Below are 25266 nucleotides of genomic sequence, written 5' to 3'. Positions count from 1 at the left end.
GCAATTATTAATCGCAGGGGAATTAATCATGTACCTGGGGTAGCCAAAGTCGACTCTACAGGCATTTGTAGCCCTGTATCATCAAAGCACGCTACCCATCTTTACCGGGCAGCTCGTTTCAACCTCCTGACAGCCATAAAACGTTGCTCAATCCAGACTTTGAACCTGTCGTTGTACTCCTGTATTTTCCCTAGTGCCAGTCGGGAAGTAACATTATCAGAAATATGCAGAGTTTTAAAGAAAACGTATCATTCTGTCTTATTCTAATGCTAAGGACGTCATCTTTGATACGTCACTTTGCTTCGTTGCTTTAAAACAAATCTATATATTTTAGAAATATATATTTTTAAGCGGGAGGTATTCAGTAGTACACAGACATCTTCGAGGTCTGGATTGAGCAAGGTTTTAGGGCTGTTAGGACTCAACTCTAAACAGGCTACCTGGTACGAGTGTGTAGCACGCTTCAACGATACAGGGATACAAACTTCATACATACAAAAGCCTGTACAGTCCACTTTCGGCTGTACCTGGGGCTGAGGTTGGATGGGTCAAGTGTGGTGAGTGCCGATTGATGGATCTTGCTCTTCTTCCCGGGTTTCTTGGAGTTCTGGCGTGCTGCTCTGCCGCTCTGCGTCTCTCTCTCCAGCCCAGCTCGGCTCGGGGGCGACTTCTCAGTAGACACGTCCCTGGGGTAGAGGACTTGGTTCTGCTCTGATTCCGATGACAATGATATGGCCTCATCTTTTTCTTCATCGTCATCTTCTTCCTCCTGCTCCTGGTTGTCTATGATGGATGGATAGCCCTGGATCAATCGTCCATTGCCTCTCCCCCTTGTCTGTGGAGAGAGAAAGAGAAGATAAGACACAGAATATTCTTATTATATTAAAACAGCATTTCACAGGCAGTTACTGTTATTGCATTGTGCGTCAATCAGCCTTCTTTCTGGATCACCTCAATAAGCTAACCTTGGGGAATTGACAGAGCAGACAACCTTGTTGAAAAAAGTGTTCCATTGTACTGTATAGCAGCCAGACAGCAACATCAAAGTGGAATGTTCCATTTCCATGACAACAACAATCCTCAGGACCATGCTGTTGCTACTGACAGCTTTGCACCTTTTTGTTACCAAATCTGAACCTTTAGTTACGTACAAATCTATTTGCATTTAAATGAATTGGATGAGAGAGTGGTGTATTCAGTGTGGAAATCCACTAATGACTTCTAAACTCAGAAAGCACTACACACATAAAGTGTTTGTGAGTGACCAGGTCAACCAAAAAGCCCCCTGAAACACATTAGCTAACACCCTGCCCTGTGCAGTAACCGAGGTGGCACATGTGAATATGGCATATAATATGGCTATAATGAACAGTGCTACCTCTGACCTCCACAGCTGGGCTGTTGGGATCAATGATTCCAGTGAACTTTGACCCCCAAAGAGCTGAGATCTAGATAATCTGATTATCTCTCGTTTGAGATGCTGAGAATGTAAAAACATAGAGATCCAACGCAGTAATAGCTAGTCTATTGATCGAATCATTGAATCATTCACAGTCTCATTCTTCCACCTCTGCTAAATGTAAAAAAATCTCACAGAAACACTAATTTACCCCTCCCACCTCGACTACTGCAACTCACTTCTCATTAGTATCACCTCCCGTTCCCTCAATAAACTACAGATGGTCCAAAACACAGCTGCCAGACTCCTTCCACCCTAACCCTAACACACACCAATTCCTGGAATCACATCTCCCCTGTTGCCCATTACCTCCCCCTCCTTGGTAGTCCCTCATAGGGAAGGTCAATGGACCTATCGCTAAGCCACGCCCCCTTTGAAAACTCGGACAAACAAACAACGCTTCACTGACAGTGACTGACTGACCGACCGTGACTGAATGACATTCAATGACTTACAATGGCGGGAGTTGGCAAATTTCTGATTTACCACAGCAAGTAATAGACATTTTTTCTTAAAGATAACAAGAATATTTCGTATAGAAGCTTTTCACCATTAGATATTTAGCCAGAGTTTTCTGCCTGTAGTGACTTGCTGTGATATGATTGGACAATTTCTATTTTGGGGCGTGGCTTAGCAATAGGTCCATTAGGCTTTGTGTGTACGAAGGTGACCGAGAAGCCACATCCTGGAAGAATAAGTGGCCCAACTGCCACTGTGGGGACATGCTGTAGAGCTCGGCTGGGGGGTTTGAAGTACGGGGTCATTCTCCAGGGCTGCCCCCTGGCTCTTAAATTCACCCTCCCCATCCGTCTGTAACTCTGAACCCATAACCATCTTTCAATTCTGCCTCAAAACCTACCTGTTCTCCCTGGCCTTTTCATTGATGCCCACATTAAACTTCACCAAGTCCCCTTCTCTCCTGTAGTACATAATAATAACCCCTCACTCACCCACTCTAGATCCCCTCGCCCTACCTGCCCAAATACAGCTGGCCAACTTTCTCGTAAACACACACATACACATGCACACACGCACACACACACGCACGCACACATGCACGCACACACACACACGCACTCCCTTTAACACTCTCACACTCTGATTAACGACCTGGTCTAATACTGGTTCCAGATTCTACCCTTAAGTCCATCCCTACCACTCCTGATTAATGGATGCCGCTCCTCTCTGCTCTCTAATTAAGCTTAATGCCCTAAAGTTTCCCGTCACTCAACAGCACTTAACTTCCCTCACCAATGAATGCGCCCCTCTCCCCTCACCTCAACATCCCTCCATTCCTCCAGCCCCCAAAATGCCACTCTTGTAACCATGAAAACCATTAGACCCAAGGAGTGAATGAGTCAATTACCACTGAAGCAGGCTGGGACCCATTGGTACAGTGGGGGAAATAACATATTTCCAATGCAGCTATTCACAGGAAATAATAAAAAAAAATAATAATAATAATACACAAATAAAGAATTGTAATACTCCAAACTATTAAAAAAAGTTATGTGCTATAAAGGGGAATGACACAGGAAAGAAGTATTGAGCACGCTAACTGAAATGTATTTAATAGTAGAAGCCTTTATTTCCACTGTACCAAAAAACGAATCACAGTGTTCAGGGGGGCCTGCTGGGGAATGTTGATCTTCAGTTCCCTCCACAAATGTTCTATTAGATTTAAGTCTGGCACTTGACTAGGCCAGTCCAACACCACCACCAGTAATGATTGTTGTGTCAGAGTGTGTCTTTCACAGTGTGTGCTGTACCTGAATATCTATTGGTTTGCTGGACATCCTGGATATGACCTGGAAATAGATAGAAAAGTATGATAGTACCTAGTACTTTGCATTTTAGCACATTTTAAGTCTGAATACTTACGTACATGGGGTATTTCTTGTATTTCAATTATAATACATTTACTGAAATAAAATAAAAAACAGGTTTCCACGTTGTCATTCTCTTTAAATTGAGTCTATAACACAACAACATGTGGAAAAAGTGAAGGGGTCTGAATACTTTCCGAATGCACTGTATATACAATCTCTGTGTATTACTAACTGTAACATCAGTATAATAACCCACCCACCCCAAAAACCTCTCTGAAACACTGCCGTCCGATAGACTCCATCCCCTCAGAGCTCTCCTACTCCCTGCCTTTTCTCAGTTCTCACCCTACCCTCGGCCCTGCCTGCGGCAGTGTAAATGTGTGTGTGTGTGTGTGTGTGTGTGTGTGTGTGTGTGTGTGTGTTTGAGAGAAAGTGGGCCAGTGGTATTTGGGCAGGTTGAGCGATACCCGACTGTAATTACACCAACACTCCTCCTTAAGTGCTATTTCTGCAATCCCATCATCTCGCTCTCTCCCCTCCTGCGCTCTCCCTCGCCCTCCTTCACAGATACTGTTACTGTTACCTATTTCTGCAATCCAATCATCTCTCTTTCTCTCTCTACTCCTTCACACTTCCCTACTCCTTCACAGATACTGTCACTCTTACCCCACTCATGTAAATAAAAGAAAGTATAGGGGTTTAATAAAACATTTTGATTACTAAATCTAAATCTAAGTGTCTTTGTAGGACAATCTACTCTGTATACTGCAAGTATATCTAGATTTCGTGCGGAGAATACTACAGTACCGTTGCACTAGTGGCACAAACAGCATTACTAGAAAGATAATTGATCTTGGAAATCCTGTCATTGAGTTTCTACCTGTAAGCGTGGCTTGAGTGGATCATGTGAATTTACAGTATGCAGGTCGTTCCCTCAGTAAACAACCACCACACTATGTCCTTATTGCCAGTCTGCATTCAAATCCATGTAAAGACTTGGATTGCCTCTGACGACCTCTAATTGTTGGACTCACATGGGTCTCATGTCCCTCCCTTAGGTTATAGGTGAGGTCCTGCTGGATGTCCTGGACGAAGCGATAGGAGTACTCAGGGTAGAGGTCCAGCACCTCGTACAGTCCTCGCAGGTTGATACACTGCAGGTCACAGTAGGTCAGGGCCTTCACATCTGCGTTGGTCTTTATCACCCTGTCATTGATGGACATGTTAGCCCCGATAAGATCCCCTTTCCCTGGGGACAGAGGCACAGACAGGGGTGGGACAGGTTTTAGAGATCCACCATGTCATGGCTTGTTTTTAATGGTAAAGGGACTGCACTTATATAGCACCTTATTCCAAAGCACTTTATATGGCCTCTCATTCACCCATTCTCACACACATTCACACACCAAGCTACCATGCAAGGCGTCGGACTGCTCATTGGGGGACATTTGCCCATGGACACCTTGACACATGGACAGGAGGAGCCATCTATGTGTTTTGTGTTGTGTGTGTGGACTCGACTTCATGTCGGTAACCAGTAAATGCTTTAAGCTCTAATACCTATGAAGCCATCATAAAGTATTCATAATCACCATCATCAGCACTGTGAACTCTGCTCATCTGCACTGGCTGTTTTTTCTAACGGTGAGGTAGGCTGTCGTGACTACTTACTCTCCACTCTCCCCTCTCTCTCTCTCTCTCTCTGTTTCCCTCTCTCTCTCTTCTATTGTGTGGCACACACATTCTTAGCTGAGCAGTATGAATGTGAAAAGGTTTGTAAGGAGTTGGCGTGACAATGCTTTAAAAAGAGTTGAGTATCTTCTCCAGACACCCAATGTCAGCCTGACCTTTTGCACAGTCATCAGGAGAGTTGAAAGAGTGTTCTCCCTGTCAAATGTATACACACATACTAAACAGCCACACACAAAGTCACACACACACACACACACACACACACACACACACACTTGAGAACACACATGATGCACACACACACACACACACACACACACACACACACACACACACACACAGAAACACACACGCACACACACACACACACACACACACACACACACACACACACACATTAATTACATCCCAGTCATAAACCAAGCCACTAAACCACTAGTGGATCTTACCCCACCATTGCCAGCATCAACATCACCGACCATCTCTCTCTCTCTCTCTCTCTCTCTCTCTCTCTCTCTCTCTCTCTCTCTCTCTCTCTCTCTCTCTCTCTCTCTCTCTCTCTCTCTCTCTCTCTCTCTCTTAAGTAGCCCCACCTTTCTCTCTCCCTCCCTCAACCCTTCCCCTTCCCTCTATCCCAGCACGGCCAGCACCATCCCATCCTTGAGCACCCCCCCTCTCTCTTCCTCTCCCTCTGTCTTTCTCTTACCTAGTATAGCCAGCACCATGTTATCCTTTAGTACCTCCATGGACCCTGAGCAGACAAAGAAGATGGCCTGGAGGGCGTCCCCCTGCCTCAGCAGGTACTCTCCAGGTGCGCAGAAGGTCGTCTTGATGTGGAGGGAAAGTGAGCGCAGGCAGCCCCTGCTAGCCGAGGCGAAGAGCGACAGCTCCAGGATCTCCTTGTTCAGGTGCATGGTGATGTCAGAGCGCAGCTCGTCAGGGAAGTCCTTCAGCAACTGAGAGAGAGAGAAAGAGAGAGAGAGAGAGAGAGAGAGAGAGAGAGAGGGGTGATGGGAGAGTGTCAGCCATGATAATTAGCTAACTGATCAATTAATGTCACTGATTGGCCAGTGAATGCACACACCTGGTGTCCCACGTCTAGATCAGTCTCTAAGGAAAAGGTGCGAGTGAATCGACCATCAATGACACTGAAACCCTCAACGACCAGATGAGCTCTGCTATAAAGTTATTAGATTACTACCATTACTAATGATGCCAATCAAAGATCATGTCACTAACCTGACCAGTGCCTTGGTGGACACGACGAAGAATGCACCCATAGGCCTTGAACCCTCACGATGCACAAGCACCTCACACTATCACTAAACACAGACTACACCGCCATCATCCTTTAAAAAGCCTTATCCTCCTCACATCAGCATCTGTCAATCACTCTAGTTTGTCAAAGACCAAAAAAAACTACTGAGCGGAAAGATCAATGACTCATCTCGGGCGGCCTCACTTTAATCAACGTTCCTATCAATAATTCATATGCCTGTAATTCATCACACTATCAGAATGCTCTGCTCAGCTCTGTTCTGGCAAAGGCAACCAGCACCTGAGGGAGGGTGAGTCCAGCTGTGGGCAGCTGTGGCCTCACTGTCTATATGTCTTTGTCTACATGTCTTTGTCTCTGCTCTGGAATGCCTCTGACTCTTTCTTTGTCTCTCCGTGTTTATCTGTCTGTCTCTGTCATCTCTCTGCAGTATCTTTCTCTCCCTTTATTTTTCCTTCTTTCTCTTTCCCTGTTCCCTCTAATATCTCTAAAGTCCATATCATGTGACTGGTGATTCTGATGATGTTTTCAATACCCAGTCAGCAAATAATTGTGGGGCAGATCTTGTGGTGACTGAGTGGTGGACATGTCCAATATGACCTGGGCCAGACCTGGTCCAAATGGCTGAGAGTTGGCAATTTGCTGTGGGCCAACTTTGGTATGAGGATTGTAGCTCTGACACGTTCCCGTAGCGACAGGGCCATCTCTGGTCTGAGTGTGGTTGGGACCTTGGCCACATCCACATGCTGGCCAAGGTCTGGCCTGTTCATGGCAAAGATAAGGCTCAGGAATGACAGCCAGAGTCTTCCCACTTCTGGCCCAGGGAACAAAGCTGTACCTGGGCCACATCCGGATGCCCGTAGAAAACAAACAAGGGCCAGATCAGGCCGTAATTTCTCTGCTGACTGGGTAGTCCATACCCATCTCCATCTAGTGACTTTAAACTCATTCAAAATAGAGGGCTTGTTGTAGTTAAAAAAACACCATGAATGCACCCCAATGATGATGTCTGCTACACACAGACATTTTCCATCAATGAAATTAACTCCAGCAGGGGGACTTATGAAATACCATGAAACGTGACATTCATTCATTATTTAAAACAATTGAAAAAACAATTGGTTTAAATATAAGATTTCAATACGCTTATAGACACAACTACTCCACTTGTTCTGCTCTTACACAAATGACAGATGACTAGTTGGAATGGAATGGAATGGAATGGACTTTATTTGTCATTGCTACAGTACAGGTACCAAACAACGAAATTTAGGAGGGGTGGCTCCCCTGGTGTTAGGAAAGGGAAAAAAACACATTTAGAAAAAGAATAAAATCACAAGAAGGTAAGGAGCTGGTTTACATAAATAAAGGCTACTAGTAGTAGTAATAATTACTAGTAGTAATAGTTAACGGAGATGGATAACTCTAAGATGACAGGGGCAGTGTTATTGGATTTTAGAGCTGCGTTTGATGTTATAGATCACAATCTTTTAATTGGTAAACTAAAATGCTATGGAATTAGACCAAGCGGCATCTCATTTATGAAGAGTTATCTTTCATGCAGAACACAAAGGGTGTATTACAGTGGCAGCATGTCTGTAAAGGGCCAGACTGTGGCCTGCTGCAGGGTAGCTGTCTTGGACCACTGTATTCAATCTTTACAAACAACATGCCATCTGTTTTGTGAAAAGCAAGTATACAAATGTACGCCAATGATTCTACGCTGTATTATGCAGCAAATACTAGTGGAGAGCTAGAAGAATTTGTATATTTTGAGTTAAATTTGGCCACTGATTGGATTAAACTAAATAAGTTAGTATTAAACATCTCAAAGACCATGATTTTTGTATTGCAATATTGTAAACTAGAATCAAAAGTAAAGGATTAGGTTTTACCTCATTGGAGTCGATGCCGTTGTTGACGGACCAGGTGGTCTGGAAGTACTCCAGCATGCGCTGCTTGAGCGTCTGGGGCAGGTGGTGCACACGGATGAAGTCCTTCAGGTCCTTGGTGCGTGTGTGGTACTGGGACCAGCGAGAGTACATCCTCTGGATGATGGCTGTCACATTACCAAACACCAAGGCATGCATCAACGCTGGAGAGACAGACGTGGGGAGGAGATAGGGGGAGGGGAGGGGGTGGGTGGGTGTATTGAAGTGTTTAAATTGAGATTTCAGCTTATGGTATGCTGGTTTTAAAATGTGCCTTGAAGTGTAAAATAAAATACAATACTTTACCCCCTGCTGTGCAGTGAATGTATAATGAATGTAAATGTGTAATTCTCATCATTCTCTAATTCATTGTGAGACTTGAGGCTAGAGAAATATAATTCCCACTTGTCAAATGTTCTGCTATAAGTCGAAGTATTTATTTCCATCTCACGTTAACACAGACCTGGAGGGTGACAGGAGGGGTGGGAGCATGTGTGTGTGTGTGTGTGTGTGTGTGTGTGTGTGTGTGTGCGTGTGTGTGCGTGTGTTTGTGTGTGTGTTTGTGTGTGTGTATGTTGGGGGGTGATATTACCCCCAGGCAACCAGGGACATTTAACACAGCCAAGCTCATGAGCATTCTGGGGGAACAATGACCTCAGTTAAACCCAAAAACCAAAACTTTGTCTACAGTGTATCCTGTTTGGACCAGGCAAAACCTGCAAAACAAATGCTTCCATGATAGGTTGATCCGGCTCTATGTTCATGTGTGTGTGTGTGTGTGTGTGTGTGTAGACTGTATATGCATGTGTGTGTGAGTGTGTGTTCCACTATACCTCCAATGAGCATGGTGCAGATGGAGAAGATTTTCTCAGCGTCTGTGTTTGCCGACACATTACCAAAGCCCACGCTGGTAAGGCTAGAGAGAGTGAAATAGAGAGAGGCGATGTAGACGCTTCTCAGGGGGGGGCCGCTGCCCCCTGTACCGTTCACAACCCCCAGGGCTTCATACGGTGACTCCAGACGCTTCCCCAACTCATGAAGCCAGCCTGCAGACAGACAGACAGACAGACAGACAGAGAGACAGACAGACAGACAGACAGATTAGAAGGTGGATTAGAAGGAGGATGAAAAGGTCAGAGAAAGAGAGAGAGAGAGAGACAGAGAGAGAGAGAGAGAGAGAGAGAGAGAGAGAGAGACATGGATCGACAGATGTAAAGAGATAGTGACAGAGAGAGATACAGTGAGATAGACAGTAATACAGAGAAACACAAAATAGATTAGATGATTTTGATTATATTTTAGACTGGCAGATTTTTTTTTTCAATTACTTTGTAAACATTTACCCCTTTGATCGATTGGCTGCGCTCCCAAGTGAAACCATAAGTGTCAACATCCAGTATCTTCTCTAGGCTGTTTCCAGAACAGTTGGTGCCCATGACATGAAATGAGGTGACCAAAACTGATCTTGGGTCATATCTGTGATGTAGGCAGCAAGCCTAAGAGGCTTTCACTAGACAATGAATAATGGTAATTGGATATAGATCTCTCATCAAAGTACAGGATATGACACTGACTGTAGGATCAGCTGTAGGATCAGCTTTAGAATGTCGTAATTGGGATGGACCGCATTAACCCCCCCTGCCTGGTACACTGACTTCAGATCATTTTATGACATTGAGGCACAGTAATTGGAACGACTGCATCCTTCTCGTGGCCCCATCAATACTGACCCAGAATCAGTTTGGTGACGTTCAGGGAGAAGTAATTGAGAATACAGGCCTGGCTCATCGATACTGACCAGGGATCAGCCCTAGGGGCCTCATTATGTGGTGTCCAGGAGTGTCTGGGAGTGGTTGAGGGGAAGCCTAAGACCTACGGCAGTAATTACTGCGAGAATCACTCCATTCTTAACTCAACCGAAACCCACAGACAAATAAACAAAGACATCTGAGTCACTTTCAGTTTCTTCCTCGTGAATATTTTATCATAGGTGACACTCGTTAGAAATCGACGGCATCAATAACAGAGTCAACACAAGCAATTAAACCGAGGGGAGTACCGCTGCGACTGTGATGCGGAGCAGGATCAGCGCACTCACCCACATGCTCCAGGAGTAGGCTTTGTTTTGCTACCTCCACCTCTATACCACCATCCATCCCCCTCCACCCCCCTCCACCTCTATACCACCATCCATCCCCCTCCACCCCCCTCCACCTCTATACCACCATCCATCCCCCTCCACCCCCCTCCACCTCTATACCACCATCCATCCCCCTCCACCCCCCTCCACCTCTATACCACCATCCATCCCCCTCCACCCCCCTCCACCTCTATAACACCCCTATCCCCACCCCCCCCTCCACCTCTATAACACCCCTATCCCCACCCCCCCCTCCACATCTATACCACCCCTATACCCCCCTTCGTCCCCATCCACCTCTATACCACCCCTATCCCCGCCCCCCCATCCACCTCTAGACCACCCCCGCCCCAAGCCCCTCAGCCGCCCTCCCCTCCCACCCCCCACCCCCCCAGCTCCCCCAAGACAGCCAATTGGTCTCTCACTCACCGATGTCCCAGGAATAGGCATTGGCCTCCATCTCCTTCTTGCCGATGACGTACCAGATGCAGGCCATCCAGTGGGCCAGCAGCGCAAACATGGACATGAGCAGGGTCAGGACCACCGTGCTGTGCTGGGAATAGCGGTCCATCTTCTGCAGGAGACGCAGCAGACGCAGCAAACGTACTGTCTTCAACAGGTGGACTACAGACACCTGCAAGAAATCACAGCCATTTTGCAATCCACATTGGCGTACAGACATCCTTTGCCCTATGCTTTCGTGTTGTGTTTCAATACAGACTTGGTAGTGAAAATGTGTTGGTGCCTCTTCATCAGGTATTAAATGTACAGTAATCAGCAATCAGGGTGGTATGGGGCCTTTTTGTTTCTTAATGATCATTGCATCTTTGCAGTAGGAGCAGTGAAGAGCGGTATCATTATCATCACTATAATTTCGTCATTTATCATTGTCACCAACATCATCATCATCATCATCAACACTATTGTAATCTTCAAAGACCATAAAAGACTATAAAACATTCTCCTCTCCTAGCAGTTATCAAATACAGTACAGTGCTGCCTAATGGTACGCCAGGGAGAGAGAGAGGAGAGAGTGTTTATTTCTACTTCTCTGAGCACGATTGCATGAAGACACAGCAGTGGATTTAACAATGCAATGAAAGTGAGCAGCAATCTCCCTTTGCCACCCAGGCAGACAGTTAGGAGGCAGACAGTAAAGCTCATAAGAGAATAAGGTGATAAACCAGAGCCACACACACACACACACACACACACACACACAGTCAAGCTGAAAAGAGCAAGAATATATATATAGAATCGAGCCTTAGAGAGTCTGCTGTCTATGGTCAAAGTCAGAATATGAATCATGAATTATTTGACCAGGTATATTTGCACATACAGGAAATTGACTTGAGGTTGGTGCATAGGACATACACATACAGTATATATATAATATATATATATATAAAAAGACAATAGCAAAAACTAAGAACAATAAATTATGTAGGCTGGGTTTTGGTCTAGACTGGAACCTTTTTCCGTCTTTGGAAGAGGATGAGCTACGATCTTTCCTGCTCTCTTACTGGTCCTGGAGTGGAACAGGTCCAGGAGAGTCGGCAGGTTGCAGCCGATGACCTTCTCGGAATGTCCACTGTAGTCTGCTTTTTCCTTGGCAGTGGAGGCAGCGAACCAGACTGTGATCGATGAGCTGAGGATGGACCAGCGTACCAGACTGAGATCGATGAGCTGAGGATTGTCTCAATGATGGATGAGTAGTCGACCGTCACTTTCTGCGGCATATTGAATTTCTTCAGCTGCCGCAGGAAGAACATCCTCTGCTGGGGCTTCTTGATGGTGGAGGTGATGTTCTCCTCCCACCTGAGGTCCTGTGAAATGATTGTCCCGAGGAATCTGAATGACTCCACAGTGCTAACCTAAAGTCTACTACCATCTCTACAGTTTTTAGAGCGTACAGCTTCAGGTTGTTCTGGCTACACCGGGAAGCCAGGCTGTCAACTTACTTTCTGTAGGCAGACTCATCCCCATTGGAGATTAATCCAATGAGGGTTGTGTCGTCCGTGAACTTCAGGAGTTTGATATAAGGGTGGCTAGAGCTGCAGCTGTTAGAGTAGAGGGAGAAAAGTAGAGCACACAGCCTTGTGGGGCTCCAGTGCTGATGGTCTGGGGCTCCGAGACAAGCTTGACCAGCTGCACGTGCTGCTTCCTGTCTGTCAGGAAGTCAGTGATCCAAAATCAACACTTTGTATCGATTTCATACACTCATAATCCCTCCCTGTCCATGTAAAATCCCACAGGGCGGCGGTAGCCTAGAGGTTAGAGAGGCCGACTAGCAATCAGAAGGTTGCTGGTTTGATCCTCGCCTCAGGAGTAATGACTGGAGGGTTGCTGGCATCACATCTAAGGTGCCACTGCCGTTGTGCCCTTGAGTAAGGTACTTAACCCTTAATTGCTCCAGGGGCGCTGACTATGGCTAACCCTGTGCTTAGAGCAAAAAATAAATGTTGTTGTGCGATGACAAAAATCTATTGATTGGTTGAATATAAAAATAAAAAAAAAGCTGTCCAATAGAACTACTGAGAGGGAAGTGCGGGGAGAACTGTATGGTGGTGCAGCCGGGGAGAACATTTTAATGTGTGGTGCAGCCGGCTAGATGCCTCTAAGAGCTGTATGTTTAGGGGTGATTCTTCTAGGGGGGGTGCTATTGGGTGTAATGAGTGAGATGGGAATGATTGACATTTGGAGGGAGAGGAATCCTGCTAGAAGGGATTCTCTTGGAAGCAGGTGGTGGGAGGGATCCTTGAATTGTTGTGTTTTAAAAATGTTGTTGGTTTGAACTGTTTTTGTTGTTGTTGTTGTTGGTTTCAATTGTTGTGTTTTTTTATTTTATAGTTTTTTCTGAGTTGATAGGGGGCTGATGCCTTCCTATGTGTTATGTGTAAATAATGTAAATGATAAAACAATTTATATATATATATATATATTATTATTTTTTAATTGGTAGAGCATGGTGCTAACAACGCTTAGGTTGTGGGTACAGTGCATACTGTATGTATGCACTGTAATGTAAGTCGCTTTGGATAAAATTGTCAAATCGTCATTAATGGCATACATTATTATAAACTTGGGGAAAAAAGTTTGGAACAGGAGAATACACTGTTTAGCACTGGCAGAGAATTCTGGCAAAATGTCCTTGGCGCTACCCACATAAACAGGCTTTCCAACAATATCAAATACAATGCCAATTAGCATTGTAACAACAGAAAAAGAATCAACCAAACACACATTTTCAGACTTTTTTTTTCAGGTAGTAGAGCACCTTCCCAAATTCCTCAGCTGTATCATTCCAGACCTTCGCAGGGACCGAGTGAGAGACGATTTGTATGTGGTGTGTGTACATGTGTACAAGTGTGCATGTGTGCGTGTGTGTGTGTGTACATGCATGCGTGCCTGCGTGCGTGCCTGCATGCTTGCGAGCGTGCATGTGTGCATGCATGCTTGAGTGTGCGTGGGTGTGTATGTGAGTGGTCTTGCCAAGAAGTAAGGAGAGGAGGGGATAGGGGATCAAGATGCATCAGGGAGAGCCAGAGAAGTAGGACAGTAATTGTGTAGAAAAGGTAACATATCAGACAAAGAAAGCAACAAAAGGAGAATGAAAAATACAGAAGAAAAGGCAGAAAAAGAGATGATTGCGAGAGTGAGACTGAATTCAATAGGTATAGAGAATGAAATCTGAATAAATATGAATGAAATTGGGGGAACAGCTTGTTCTGTGGTCCTGCTCTACAACAGGCTACATATGTTATATGATGAGCGATAGGGCTCCCTAGAGATGACATAGACATCACCGGAAGATGGTGGATAATGAAGCTCCTTGAGCCCTGGGGAATCAGTAGCTCTCCTCTCTACCATCTATCACTCCACGGCTGAGAGACAGCCATGTCAGACACCCACTTCCTCCTGCTCAGAGGAGGAGGAGACACTCATTTATAACTTTCTCACCTTTTTTTCCCTCCCTCCTCATCATTCTTTTCGATTTCCACTAATTTTTCAAACCTCTGCTCATCATGTGTAAAATGAGCATTTTTTCTTTTGACTTGACTGAAGTAGCTGCGGGTTTTAAGGTGGTGAGGTATGAGTGTTCATTATCTCTCTCCCTCAGGTCACACCTCGAGCTCTGAGACCCATTCTAGATGAAGTACCGGTACTCATCGGGGTTCGTGTCGTATTAAGGATTTTTTAATTATTAATCTCAGACCAATAAGACAATATTGAGCTATCAAGCTGTGTACTTGGACACTCAGATATTAACTCTTCCTCCAGGGGCTAAAAACATAAATCATAAGAGCTGTAATCATAAAAGCTGTAATAATCATAAAAGCTGTAATAATCATAGCTTAATAACTGGCGATGGTCTTTGTGTAATGGCAGTATCATTCTCTGCATCACAGTATTGTAATATAACCACTGACCCTCTATGAACTTCTTCAATGCTGAATAAATACAGTACATTCCATAGAGGGAGATTGGACAGGTGGAATTGGCAGAGTGAATGGTGCTGTACTCATCACTAAGAATGAGAGGAGCTTGGCGCATGTATTAGCTATGGGACATTTTCCTAATTCTACAGGAGAGCCAAAACAAAACATTGATTCTGAGCCAAATGTATTATGATGAGTTTTTGTTTATACACTCTATCTGGAGGAGAAGTGGGACAGGGAGAGGCTTGCTCATCATTGGAGCAATATTTAAATTAGAGGAAAGACATGGAGAGAAGGAAAGACAGAGGGAAAGCAAGTGAGAGAGAGCGACAGAGAGAGAGAGATAGAGAGAGGCAGACAGTGGGCAAGACAGACCAAGAGAAACAGAGAGATAGTACAGGGACCCCTCGTCTCATTCTGGTGAAATATGGCCTGCAGCCTTTGCAGGGACATCACTCCAAAAGCTCGGCAATTACCGTGAATCCTCCCTCCTGGCGTACCCGGAGCCTGTGCCCCTGTGCCCGCACAGCCAAACCACCCTCCTCTGGGAGACCATGGTATTTCCACTAATAGAGTCTGGAACCAACCAGCCCTTTTGCCTGAAGCATGTTGTCATATTCTCTTTCCCCCTCTCTCTCTCTCTCTCTCTCTCTCTCTCTCTCTCTCTCTCTCTCTCTCTCTCTCTCTCTCTCTCTCTCTCTCTCTCTCTGTCTCTCTCTCTCTCTCTCTCTCTGTCTCTCTCTCTCTCTGTCTCTCTCTCTCTCTCTCTCTCTCTTTCTCTCTCACACTCTCTCTGTCACTCTTTCACTCACTATCTCTCACTATTTGTGTTTCCCTCTTGCCCACTCTCTCTCACAGTCTCTTTTTGTTTCTCTTTCGCTCACAGTCTTCCACTCTCACAAACTCTTTCTCCTTCTTTATTATATCCCACCCTCTATTGCCTTCTTTCTCATCAACACTAATTCAACACTAATTCTGCTTTCTCAACAATCTTCTCTCTCTATTTCATAGAGACCTTTACTTTACTGTTTATCTTTCTTTCTATCCTTCTCTTGTCTCTTTCTTTCACTTACTCTTGCTTCCTCTATCATTCTCCCATTCTCCTTTATCATTCTTTCTTTATGTATTTTCTGTCTCTTTTCTCCATCCTGGCCCAGTATAAATTAGCCCCAGTGGAGCCATAGGTTTGATTTGCTATTGTTCTTTCCTGGAAGAAGAACACACAGGTGCCTACACGCAGGTGCCTATCTGTATCATACGTGTGTGTGTGTGTGTGTGTGTGTGTGTGTGTGTGTCCAATATATTGGACCCATTTGATTTGATTTAGTCGACTGGAAAACAACAAAAGGGATAGTAAAGGGGCCTGCCTGATAGTCTTTCTGTCAATTAGAGAACAGACACTTCCTAGTCCATTTCATGAAACAACACCACACAGCCAATCAACAACAATCTGTTCAGCAGATGTTATTGCTAATATAGATACAAAACGTGTATGATGATGCTAATTAGTCGTGGTTTTGTTTACTTCCAGGTTGTGCTATTTGCAGGTCTACAAAATCAACTGGCATCCTCACAGAAAAAAGAGTGTCCATATCTGAGGAGTGGGTGTCCTTTAAGATCCAGTCTTCAAACGCAGACAGATCAACGGCTCTGGCCTCTTTGAGGAACAAGATTCGACGACATGAGAGGTCCAGGGGCACACAAAATAGCCCAGGAGCTCACTGAAAAGGGTGGACAGGATTTGCTTGGAAATTTGGTGAGAGCTGTGTCAGAGACTGTGTTGGCTGAGACAGGTGCTGTATTCAGAACAGCATACTATCTTGCAAAGATGAACCGACCTTTCACTGACCATGACGATCTCATTGAGCTACAGGAAAAAAATGGTGTCAACATGGGTACTAGTCTGCACTCAAGGTACAGTTCCACAAAAATTGTGGAACATATAGCAAAAGAGATGCAGAAAAAAATAGTTCACAGTATTGTGTCATCTTCAAGCAAGTTGTCTGTTCTCATTGACGAGGCTACATCCCTCAGCCACAAATCTGCCATGATTGTCAGCCTGAAAGTCTCAGTTGATGGAGCTACTACTGAATTTTTGTTCCTGGAGCTGGTTGAGCTGGAGAGCCAAAGGGCAGAGGGTATAGAAGAAGCTCTACTGAACTGTTTGGACATTGCAGGCTTCAGTGAAGAGTGGCTTCAAAAGAACTGGGTCTCATTTAATTCTGATGGAGCAAGTGTCATGTTAGGCAAGAAGTCTGGTGTGGCAACCAGGCTGACTGCAAGGTACCCTAACCTCTTCACATGGCACTGCATGAACCATGGTTTGTAACTGGCTGTATCTGATGCTGTGGTTCAGGCAGTCAACCACTTCAAAGCGTTCATGGAGAAGATCCACAATCTCTACAGTCAGTCCAATAAAGATTCACGGGAGCTTCTGGAAGCAGCACAAGAAGTGGGCTCACAAGTCCTGAAAATTGGCAGAGTCGTGAGTACGCAATGGGTGGCCAGCAGCTTCCGCTCTGTACAGGCTGTGTGGAGGTCGTATGAAGCACTCAACAGGCACTGTGAAAATGCTGCGGAAGACCAAACAAGAAACAGCAAAGAGAGACAAACTTACAGAGGCCTGGCACGTCGTATGCAAAGCAAGGAATTCCTGTGTGACCTTAGACTCATGTACGATGCACTGAGTCTGAACTTGCAAACCTATCTCAGCAACTCCAGGCCCATTCAACCACACTCTTGAGAACAAACCAGCTTCTGAAGCGCACCATCAGAGTGCTGGCAACATTCAAAGACACCCCAGGAGAGAAATCAGAGGAGGCACTGACAGCACAGGCTTTGGGACATTTGGGTGCAGTTCCCCTGGAGTCAAATGCAAAGCTCACACCGATCAATGCAAAGCAGTTCCTCCAAAGTCTGATCAACAACATGGAGAAGCGCCTCTCATTTGAAGGTGAAATGCTTCTTGATCTCAATGTTCTGGATACAGGAAACTGGCCATCAACACCTGGCATACGGCATGGTGAGACACAGGTAAAGCGACTGTGCAGGCGGTTCAATCTTTGTGAAGAGCAAGCAGTTAATGGTATGAGAGATTTCCTTGAGCACCCAGACAGTGAGCCTGAAAGCCTAAAGCCACTCATACGATGCATGCAGACCATCCCTTGCAGCACTGCCGAACGTGAAAGGGGCTTCAGTCTCATGAACAATGTATGCACGGACAAGAGATCTACACTGTTGTTGTCAAATGTAAGTCATTTGATGATGACAGCATTAGACTGGTAAGACTTTTTGAGCCAAGGAAGTACATCACAACATGGTTGAGAAGCCATCGCTCTGCCACAGAAGCAAGGAGGCAATGCAAACCTCAGATGGCCGAGTACAAGAATATTTGGAAAGCTTTGTAGACTACCAGGCTGTTTTTCTTTTCTTATTTGAAGCATTTGACTTGTAGCAGTTCTTGTAGCAGTTCTTGTAGCAGTTCTTGTAGCAGTTCTTGTAGCAGTTCTTACAGTTTCTTGCATTTAAGCTGAGAGTTCATAGTGATGGTGATTAACACTAAACAGTAGAAAATCAGTCCACCGCCCCCTGTAAATGCCATTGGTTGTTAAAGTCTTGTTTTGTTTATAATACATTTAAATGTTTGTAAACACATAACCAGTCGTTCAGAATGCTCTCAATTATGTGTAGATGCATACTGTATGCATAAGTGAGTATGATGGTGCTTATGGGGTGTCGCTACGGGACGGGTGTCGCTCCAGGACACGTCGCTCTGGGACACGTCGCTCTGGGACGGGTGAGTATGAAGCTGGGAGGGGAAAATCACAGTATACCCACTAGAAAAAACAAGATTACACCACTGATTACAAGCACAAGAGAGTAAATACAATGAATGGTAAAAAAAGAATAATGTTGTGTGTATGCATTTATCATTATAGTTAAGTTTCAAGTTTCTTTATTGAATATTCTTTTTGCAGTTTGTGAAACTGAAATACAAGAATATTTACAATCCCATCAACATCAATGAATGAAATACAACATAAAAATATCAAACACAATTTTGGAAAGAAACAGTGATAATAACTTGAGTATTTATCAACACAGTCTATGGTAGTGATGGGTAAGGCTAAAACGTTCATACTATGTTATTTGGCATTCAGGAGACCTGTAAAGAATGGGATGGGTGGGATCGATAAAGAATGGGATCGGTATCTCGAGTAGGATACTGTTTCTGGTTTGGCGATTTGATTTTTTGGCTCTGGTAGGTGGCAGCCAGGCTCTGAAGGGGGAATTCAGAAGACCCAAGGCAAAGTCCTTGCACAGTGTGTTTCTTCTGTCTTAGAGGGTAGGTAGTGACAGGGTTTGGAGTGTGTTGTGGTAACTGGAGTATGCTCTGCCAATGATGATTCGACAGGCCCATTTCTGGACACGCTCTATCTGGTCTGAGAAAGCCTGCCTCAGGCCCCCATGCCACGCTGGGCAGGCGTACTCCAAAGTGGGCCGGACGTATCCTGTGTATATTGTTCCCAGGTCTGATTTTGGCACCCCTGACCTTCTCAACCTCCTCAGGAAGTACAGTTTTGTGTTGGCTTTATTAACCATGGCATCAGTATGTTCGTTCCATTTCAGGTCTGACTGAATCTGGACACCAAGCACCTTGACACTTTTACATGTTGGTAGCTGTTTACCACACAAGAAGAGAGGGATCGGGGAGGTGGATTTCGTCCATGGTCCATAAAGCATCTAGTGGGACTTCGGTGTAGTTCCTTTCCATCCCATCAGGGCATCAAAGCTGTAATAAAAAAAAGAAGACTACATTTAAAATGATTGCCCACTGTTTCCAACACACATTTTTTATGAAATACTACTATGTTCATGAAATAGAATTACTTATACAATGACAATGACAAATATCTGAAGTGCTGGTGACTCATCAAGCTGTCATCTCTCAGAACCTCTCACCTCGTCATTCTGTAACACAAATTTCAGGTCAGAGGTGTGGACACTTCTATAGTGTAGGCTTGCATGCTTTCCATAGACTCTCAGTGTACTGTACTTGTACTGTAAGAAGTAGGCTAGTGAAATCATTTCAATCCACAGTATTGTTCTACAGCAAATCTACAAATCAATGAATTAATAATTCTTTTTTATTCCACACAACATTATTGTTCATTACAAAAGCCTTTACCTTTTCTATAATCTATTATATCTCTAACAAAGCCAGCTAGCTAGCTAACAAGTTAACACTTGTTTGGCTAGCGTAGCACACACACACACACACACACACACACACACACACACACACACACACACACACACATACACTAAAATGGTGCATGAAACATACTGTACAGTATGTTGCATGTTTAGTAGGTCTGCAACAAATGCATTTATTCATTATGTTTTATCTTTGACAACCTTTATTCCTGCCAGCCTATTAGTTTCGGAGAATTCTAAGTAGCCTATAGGGGGAGACATAGTTGTGGTGAGCACACAATGTCTGTGGTTTGATAGCTGATGCTAACAAAGGCGCTATCTACCTTACTCACAAAACAACAAATAACTGTTTGGCTATCCTAAGTACACAACACAAAATCCTAGTAAACAACACATGTAACTCACTAAAACTTACCCAAGAACACTGCATAAGGACTGTCTGCAGACGACTGTGCCATGGATAGTGAACTGATGTTGAGATCAATGTCTGAAATTCCGTTGTCTTCTTTGTCATCATCATCTTCAGATTCGGAGTTCCCGTTATGTTTATAGTCCAATATGAAGGAGTTCATTAATTGCCCACTGTCAATATTTCTACCAGCTTCTGAAATTCTGTTGATAGCATTTTTGCATTTGTTTGGCTCAATTGCGAGGTTTCACAATTTCCGACATGAGGACCTTTTCATCAAAGCGTGTCACAATTGTTCTGCCAGCGTGCGGAGGAAGGAACCATAGGTTTGTTCTTATGAAACACACAAACCAACATAGATGAGTAACTTTGTACTATACAGTAGGCCTCTAGGGAATCTATGGAAACTGTCTTTTTCATATTCTGTGTCCATCTTGTTTGTGAGTAAACTATTATGATTGCACTCAGGTGAGGTTATTTCAAGTCTTTGTTTAACTTGTTGGGAAACATTTTTCATTTTAGGCAATTAAGAATTAACACAGCAAAGTGGGTCTTTACTTAATAATATGCAATCAGATGTTCTCTATTATTATTTTTTTAAACAGAAAAATGACCATGCCCTACTTGAGGACTTTTTAACCAGACCCTGTCACATATGTAGAGTAGGCCTACCATGTCTCAGAGTAAACTTCTAAACCATTACTGTATTGATTGATTGCAGTGTTTCCCCTACCATTGCCTTGGGGGGGCGGGCCGCCCTCCCAACGGAACCCCCCGCCCCCCCAAGAAAGAGGAATTATTACAGACGTAGACACCAAACATCTGATAAGCAGGCTAAAATATCAGCGTTTTTTAAACGCACCCAACCCGAATCTGGCGAAAGGCAAGCCCATGGGCTCGTTGGTAACAACGGCAGTAGTCTCGCATAGCCAGACCTATCTCTACACTTCGCTTCGCGGTGTGCCAGCGCTGGAGAATAATACAAGATTTTGCGCGAGTGTGCGCGCGCGATGCGAGAGCGTTTTTGCAGGGTGGGATGTCTGCAGATGGAAAGTAAGCAAGTTGAAACGTTAGCAAATGTAATTGCTGAGTGTTCTGACAGAGAAAGTTGGTTAAAATTGGTCGTTATTATTGTGGCTAGAAAGTGTCTACTATAGTTCCATAGTGTAAATAGTGTCAAAGAACTAGCAAGCTAGCTAGCTAGCTCAGAGGTGATGAGATGAGCTAGTCTGCTTGCACACTTGCCAGCTAAAGAGCTAACTGGATGCACTTCATTATTTTACTTAAAGTAGACATACAATCTTTCTTATTCTGCTAGAATTGGGCTTTATGGTAATACCATAATGGCATATTTACAGTACATGGACAGTGGATTGAAGCATTGGAAATGTCTGTTTTTTATAGTATTATAATTAATATGTTGGACATATTATTTTATTTCAGGTGAGAGACTAATGTCAAAATGACATTATCTGACTGCATTGCCCACTGCAATCCAATATTCAATTATAATTTATAAATTGATATGGATCAATGTATACCTCTTATTAGATTATACATACTCTGGTTGTTATGTTTGCCTTTTGGTTGACAGCAAAAGAGGGAGAGGAGGATAGAGAGGGAGAGAAGGAGAGAGAGCAGGATGGTGTCGGCACACCAGAGAGAGAGACAGCAAGAACCAGGTGAGAAAGTGGACAGTTAGTCTAGTACAGAGTACCAGAGTGAATGCTCCAGGGTGAATGCTCTAGGGTGAATCCTCTAGGGTGAATGCTCCAGGGTGAATGCTCTAGGGTGAATGCTCCAGGGTGAATGCTCCAGGGTGTAGGGTGTAGGGTACATTGTATGTATAGTACATAAGTAGCCTCATAGGGCAGGAGGAGTCTATCTCCTGTTTCCGTAGTAGGAGGCGGCTTAATGTACAAGTACACCCCCTGGACATGATGCTGGTATGTCGCAGGGTCTTACCCCCTGGGGGGGGTCCATGCCACCCCCCCAAGGCAGCAAACCTAGGGGAAACACTGGATTGCATTGGATATTGCACTTGTCAGGTAACCATTGGGATCACTCACCACGCTGACTTTGAAGGCGTAGAGGAGGTCAAAGGGCAGCGCAGCGACCAGGTCGATGATGAACCATGTGGTCATGTAGTGGATGCAGATCAACCGAGCATCAAAGATCACCTGACCAGACTTACTCACGTAGGTTGTACGGAAACTGAACACAATGTCTAACAGACAGACAAACAGACAGACAGACAGACAGACAACAGACAGACAGACGTTTTAGAGTGCACATGCACACAAACACACAACAGACTCATGGAGTTCGGTTGCTGAACTAGATTAACGTCTTCAGTCTATACTTAGTTTTATGACACAGGCCTACCTATAATGAACAATATCTCTACTGCAATGTCGCTGACTGTTGTGCTGCGTGTCAGGTCATCGTCTCCGATGAAGCAGACATTGTAGGGCACCGTCACAGCAACGTAGAATGTTGCCAGCAGGATCAGCCAATCCCAGCCAGCCTTAAAGGTGCTGAAGTGAAGCATGATGAACTTGGACTTCTTAGCATCTGCAACCTTGTACTCGGGCAGAGCAGGGAGGTCCCCGAAAACATTCTGACGGGGAAATGAAAAGGGATATTGTTGGATTAAACTGCAATGGTCACCCAACCTTGGCCTGAAAACTGCAAGCTTTTGTTCCAGCCCAGCACATACTAAGCTGTACTCTATACAGTATGTCTGGTGTGTTGTTGGGTTTTGGGTCGTCTTTCCACAGCCTATGAATGTGGCACATGAAACCAGGGCTCATATTCATAAAGTGGCTCAGAGCTACGGATCGCCCTCCACGGTTCGGCACGCATGTGTACCGCGGATCAATTGCAAAATGTTTAATAATATTACTTAATATTAGTTAATATCTCTTGTAAATCACAATGTAGAGTTGCCATGAAAAGATAGACACGACAGTTGCGTGCTTTGTTTTACTCTAAAGCGCAATGATAGGTTGAAAATGCAAAAAAAAAAAAAAAGAATCCGTTGTTTGCTCACTACACATAAAGCTGGAAATCCACAACAACAAGGCTGCGTTCGTAAATTCGCTCTGGAATCTGATCAGCATTCAAGGAACGCCTCTTGTCCAATCAAATTACTTGGTCCCTTTATGACGTCGGACCCAGTGTGCGCTGCGGCGCTCTCAAGGTGAATTTACGTGTATCATGGCGAGCTAGTTACGTTGTGGCATAAAACATGTTTATTCGTCTGCTTTAAAGAGCCCAGTGATTCACTGCTGCAACCAGGCGCCTCCCTCTCTCATATTGCACTATAATTTAAGTTGAATGTGTATTTCAGTATAATATGTAATGTTTGAGTGTCGAATATGTTCTATATATATATATTACCAGTTTTGACATCTTTTTTTGTGTCGATGCGAAAAATGATCCGATCCGTGACTCAAAAACCGTGACACGATTCGATCCGTGAGTTAGGTGATCCATTACACCCCTACTCAGAGCAGTAGTGCTGATGTAGTATCAGGTTCCTCCTTTCCATGTAATCTCATACAGTCTATTATAATAAAGGCTACTAAAAGGCTAAACTGATCCTAGTAAAGTAAATACTGATACTCACGAACATATCTACAGCAAGGTTCAAACAAAGAAAAACAATTAAATAACTTTTCAGGCCTACTGCTTGCTGCATCAACTGCTATAATGTCAACTGTAAACAGAGCATTTAACTAAGGTTGCTAGGCAACAAATAGAACTACAGGTGCAGTATTTAAAACAATCCCCTGTCTCTAAGACAAGTTCAAAAATCTAATGTTATAGGGCAAAACATTATAATAATAATGAATATTAATTATTAAATAGCTGGATTTGACCCCAAAATTATCTAACTTTGAGTAGTAAACTTGACCTCAAATCATAGAAATAACATCAGAATCCCATAAAAAATGTATCAAGTATGGTATGGACAACATCTGTGCCAAATGTGGTGCTTTTGTATATGAATATTGTTGAATATGAACCAAACAGCCCTTTTAATGCCCTAAGGCCCCCCACTATCAACAGTTCTACACTGAGACACTTCCTAATTACTGGCCCAGGTTTTGAATGGAGTTGAGGAGTGTTTTCAAGCTTTGTCGGGTGTTGTTAATGGTGCTGTTTGGCTGGTGTAGTGTTTGGTACCTTGTTGAGTTTGAGTTTTCTCTTCTTCTCGCGGTTGTGAAGGTGGCCAGAGATGTGGTAGAGTACAGTACTGCTGCGCAGACGGGCTGAGCTGAATTGAGATCCAGTTTTCACTCTGCCTCGTCGGCGCTCTGAAGACACACACACACATACACACAAACACACACACAGAAAATAAATCTATCATCACCTTGGGTGAAATGCTTAAATATTCCATTCTGGTTACAATAAATGCATGGCTGGGGTAATTCTCAGTGACAAAAATTGCGCAATTTACATGCTGTATGCCTTTGAAAGAACCTTGGCCCTGTTTATTTATTTCATTCATCGCAATCTATAGGTCTGTAATGACAAAGCACGAGTCTCAATGCGAAACTGTTAAAAAAAATTGCGAACGCTGTCTTACAGCTTTGGGGTGCTGGTGGGGTTTAAGCTAATACATGTATTTTGGTCAAAGTAATGGTGTTGTGTGTGAGGGGGGGGCGGGGGTGGCGGTGGTTGTGTTAGTTTGGTGTGGTGTGGTGAAGTATATCATGTTGTGATGAAGTATTCACCATGTGATTCGGAAGTAGTAGGTAATGAGAGCAGGAACTTTATTGCTGCTGGGGATTGGACTACAGTACCATTCTCACTACAGAGAAAAAGAGATGATGCTCTGGGGGATATTAACATAAGTGATAACT

The 25266-nt window shown here is 44.1% G+C and overlaps 1 protein-coding gene across 1 annotated transcript in view; it reads right to left on the bottom strand.

The window, feature by feature from the left end:
- Window positions 1-25266, bottom strand: part of kcnh8 (potassium voltage-gated channel, subfamily H (eag-related), member 8) — a gene marked incomplete at both ends in the record, with an annotated part of 44591 nt that overhangs the window by 5409 nt on the left and 13916 nt on the right. Inside the window, 9 exons of the mRNA XM_080531793.1 lie at window positions 528-835; window positions 4323-4537; window positions 5687-5936; window positions 8152-8351; window positions 9021-9233; window positions 10757-10961; window positions 22462-22619; window positions 22778-23012; window positions 24584-24714. Of these exons, the coding sequence (XP_080387919.1) occupies window positions 528-835; window positions 4323-4537; window positions 5687-5936; window positions 8152-8351; window positions 9021-9233; window positions 10757-10961; window positions 22462-22619; window positions 22778-23012; window positions 24584-24714 (1915 nt within the window). The remainder of the gene's footprint in view (window positions 1-527; window positions 836-4322; window positions 4538-5686; window positions 5937-8151; window positions 8352-9020; window positions 9234-10756; window positions 10962-22461; window positions 22620-22777; window positions 23013-24583; window positions 24715-25266) is intronic.

Source organism: Nansenia antarctica, assembly GCF_963989245.1.
Source record: "Nansenia antarctica genome assembly, chromosome: 5".
Lineage (NCBI taxonomy): Eukaryota > Metazoa > Chordata > Actinopteri > Argentiniformes > Microstomatidae > Nansenia > Nansenia antarctica.
This window is presented reverse-complemented; position numbering and strand designations above follow the sequence as displayed.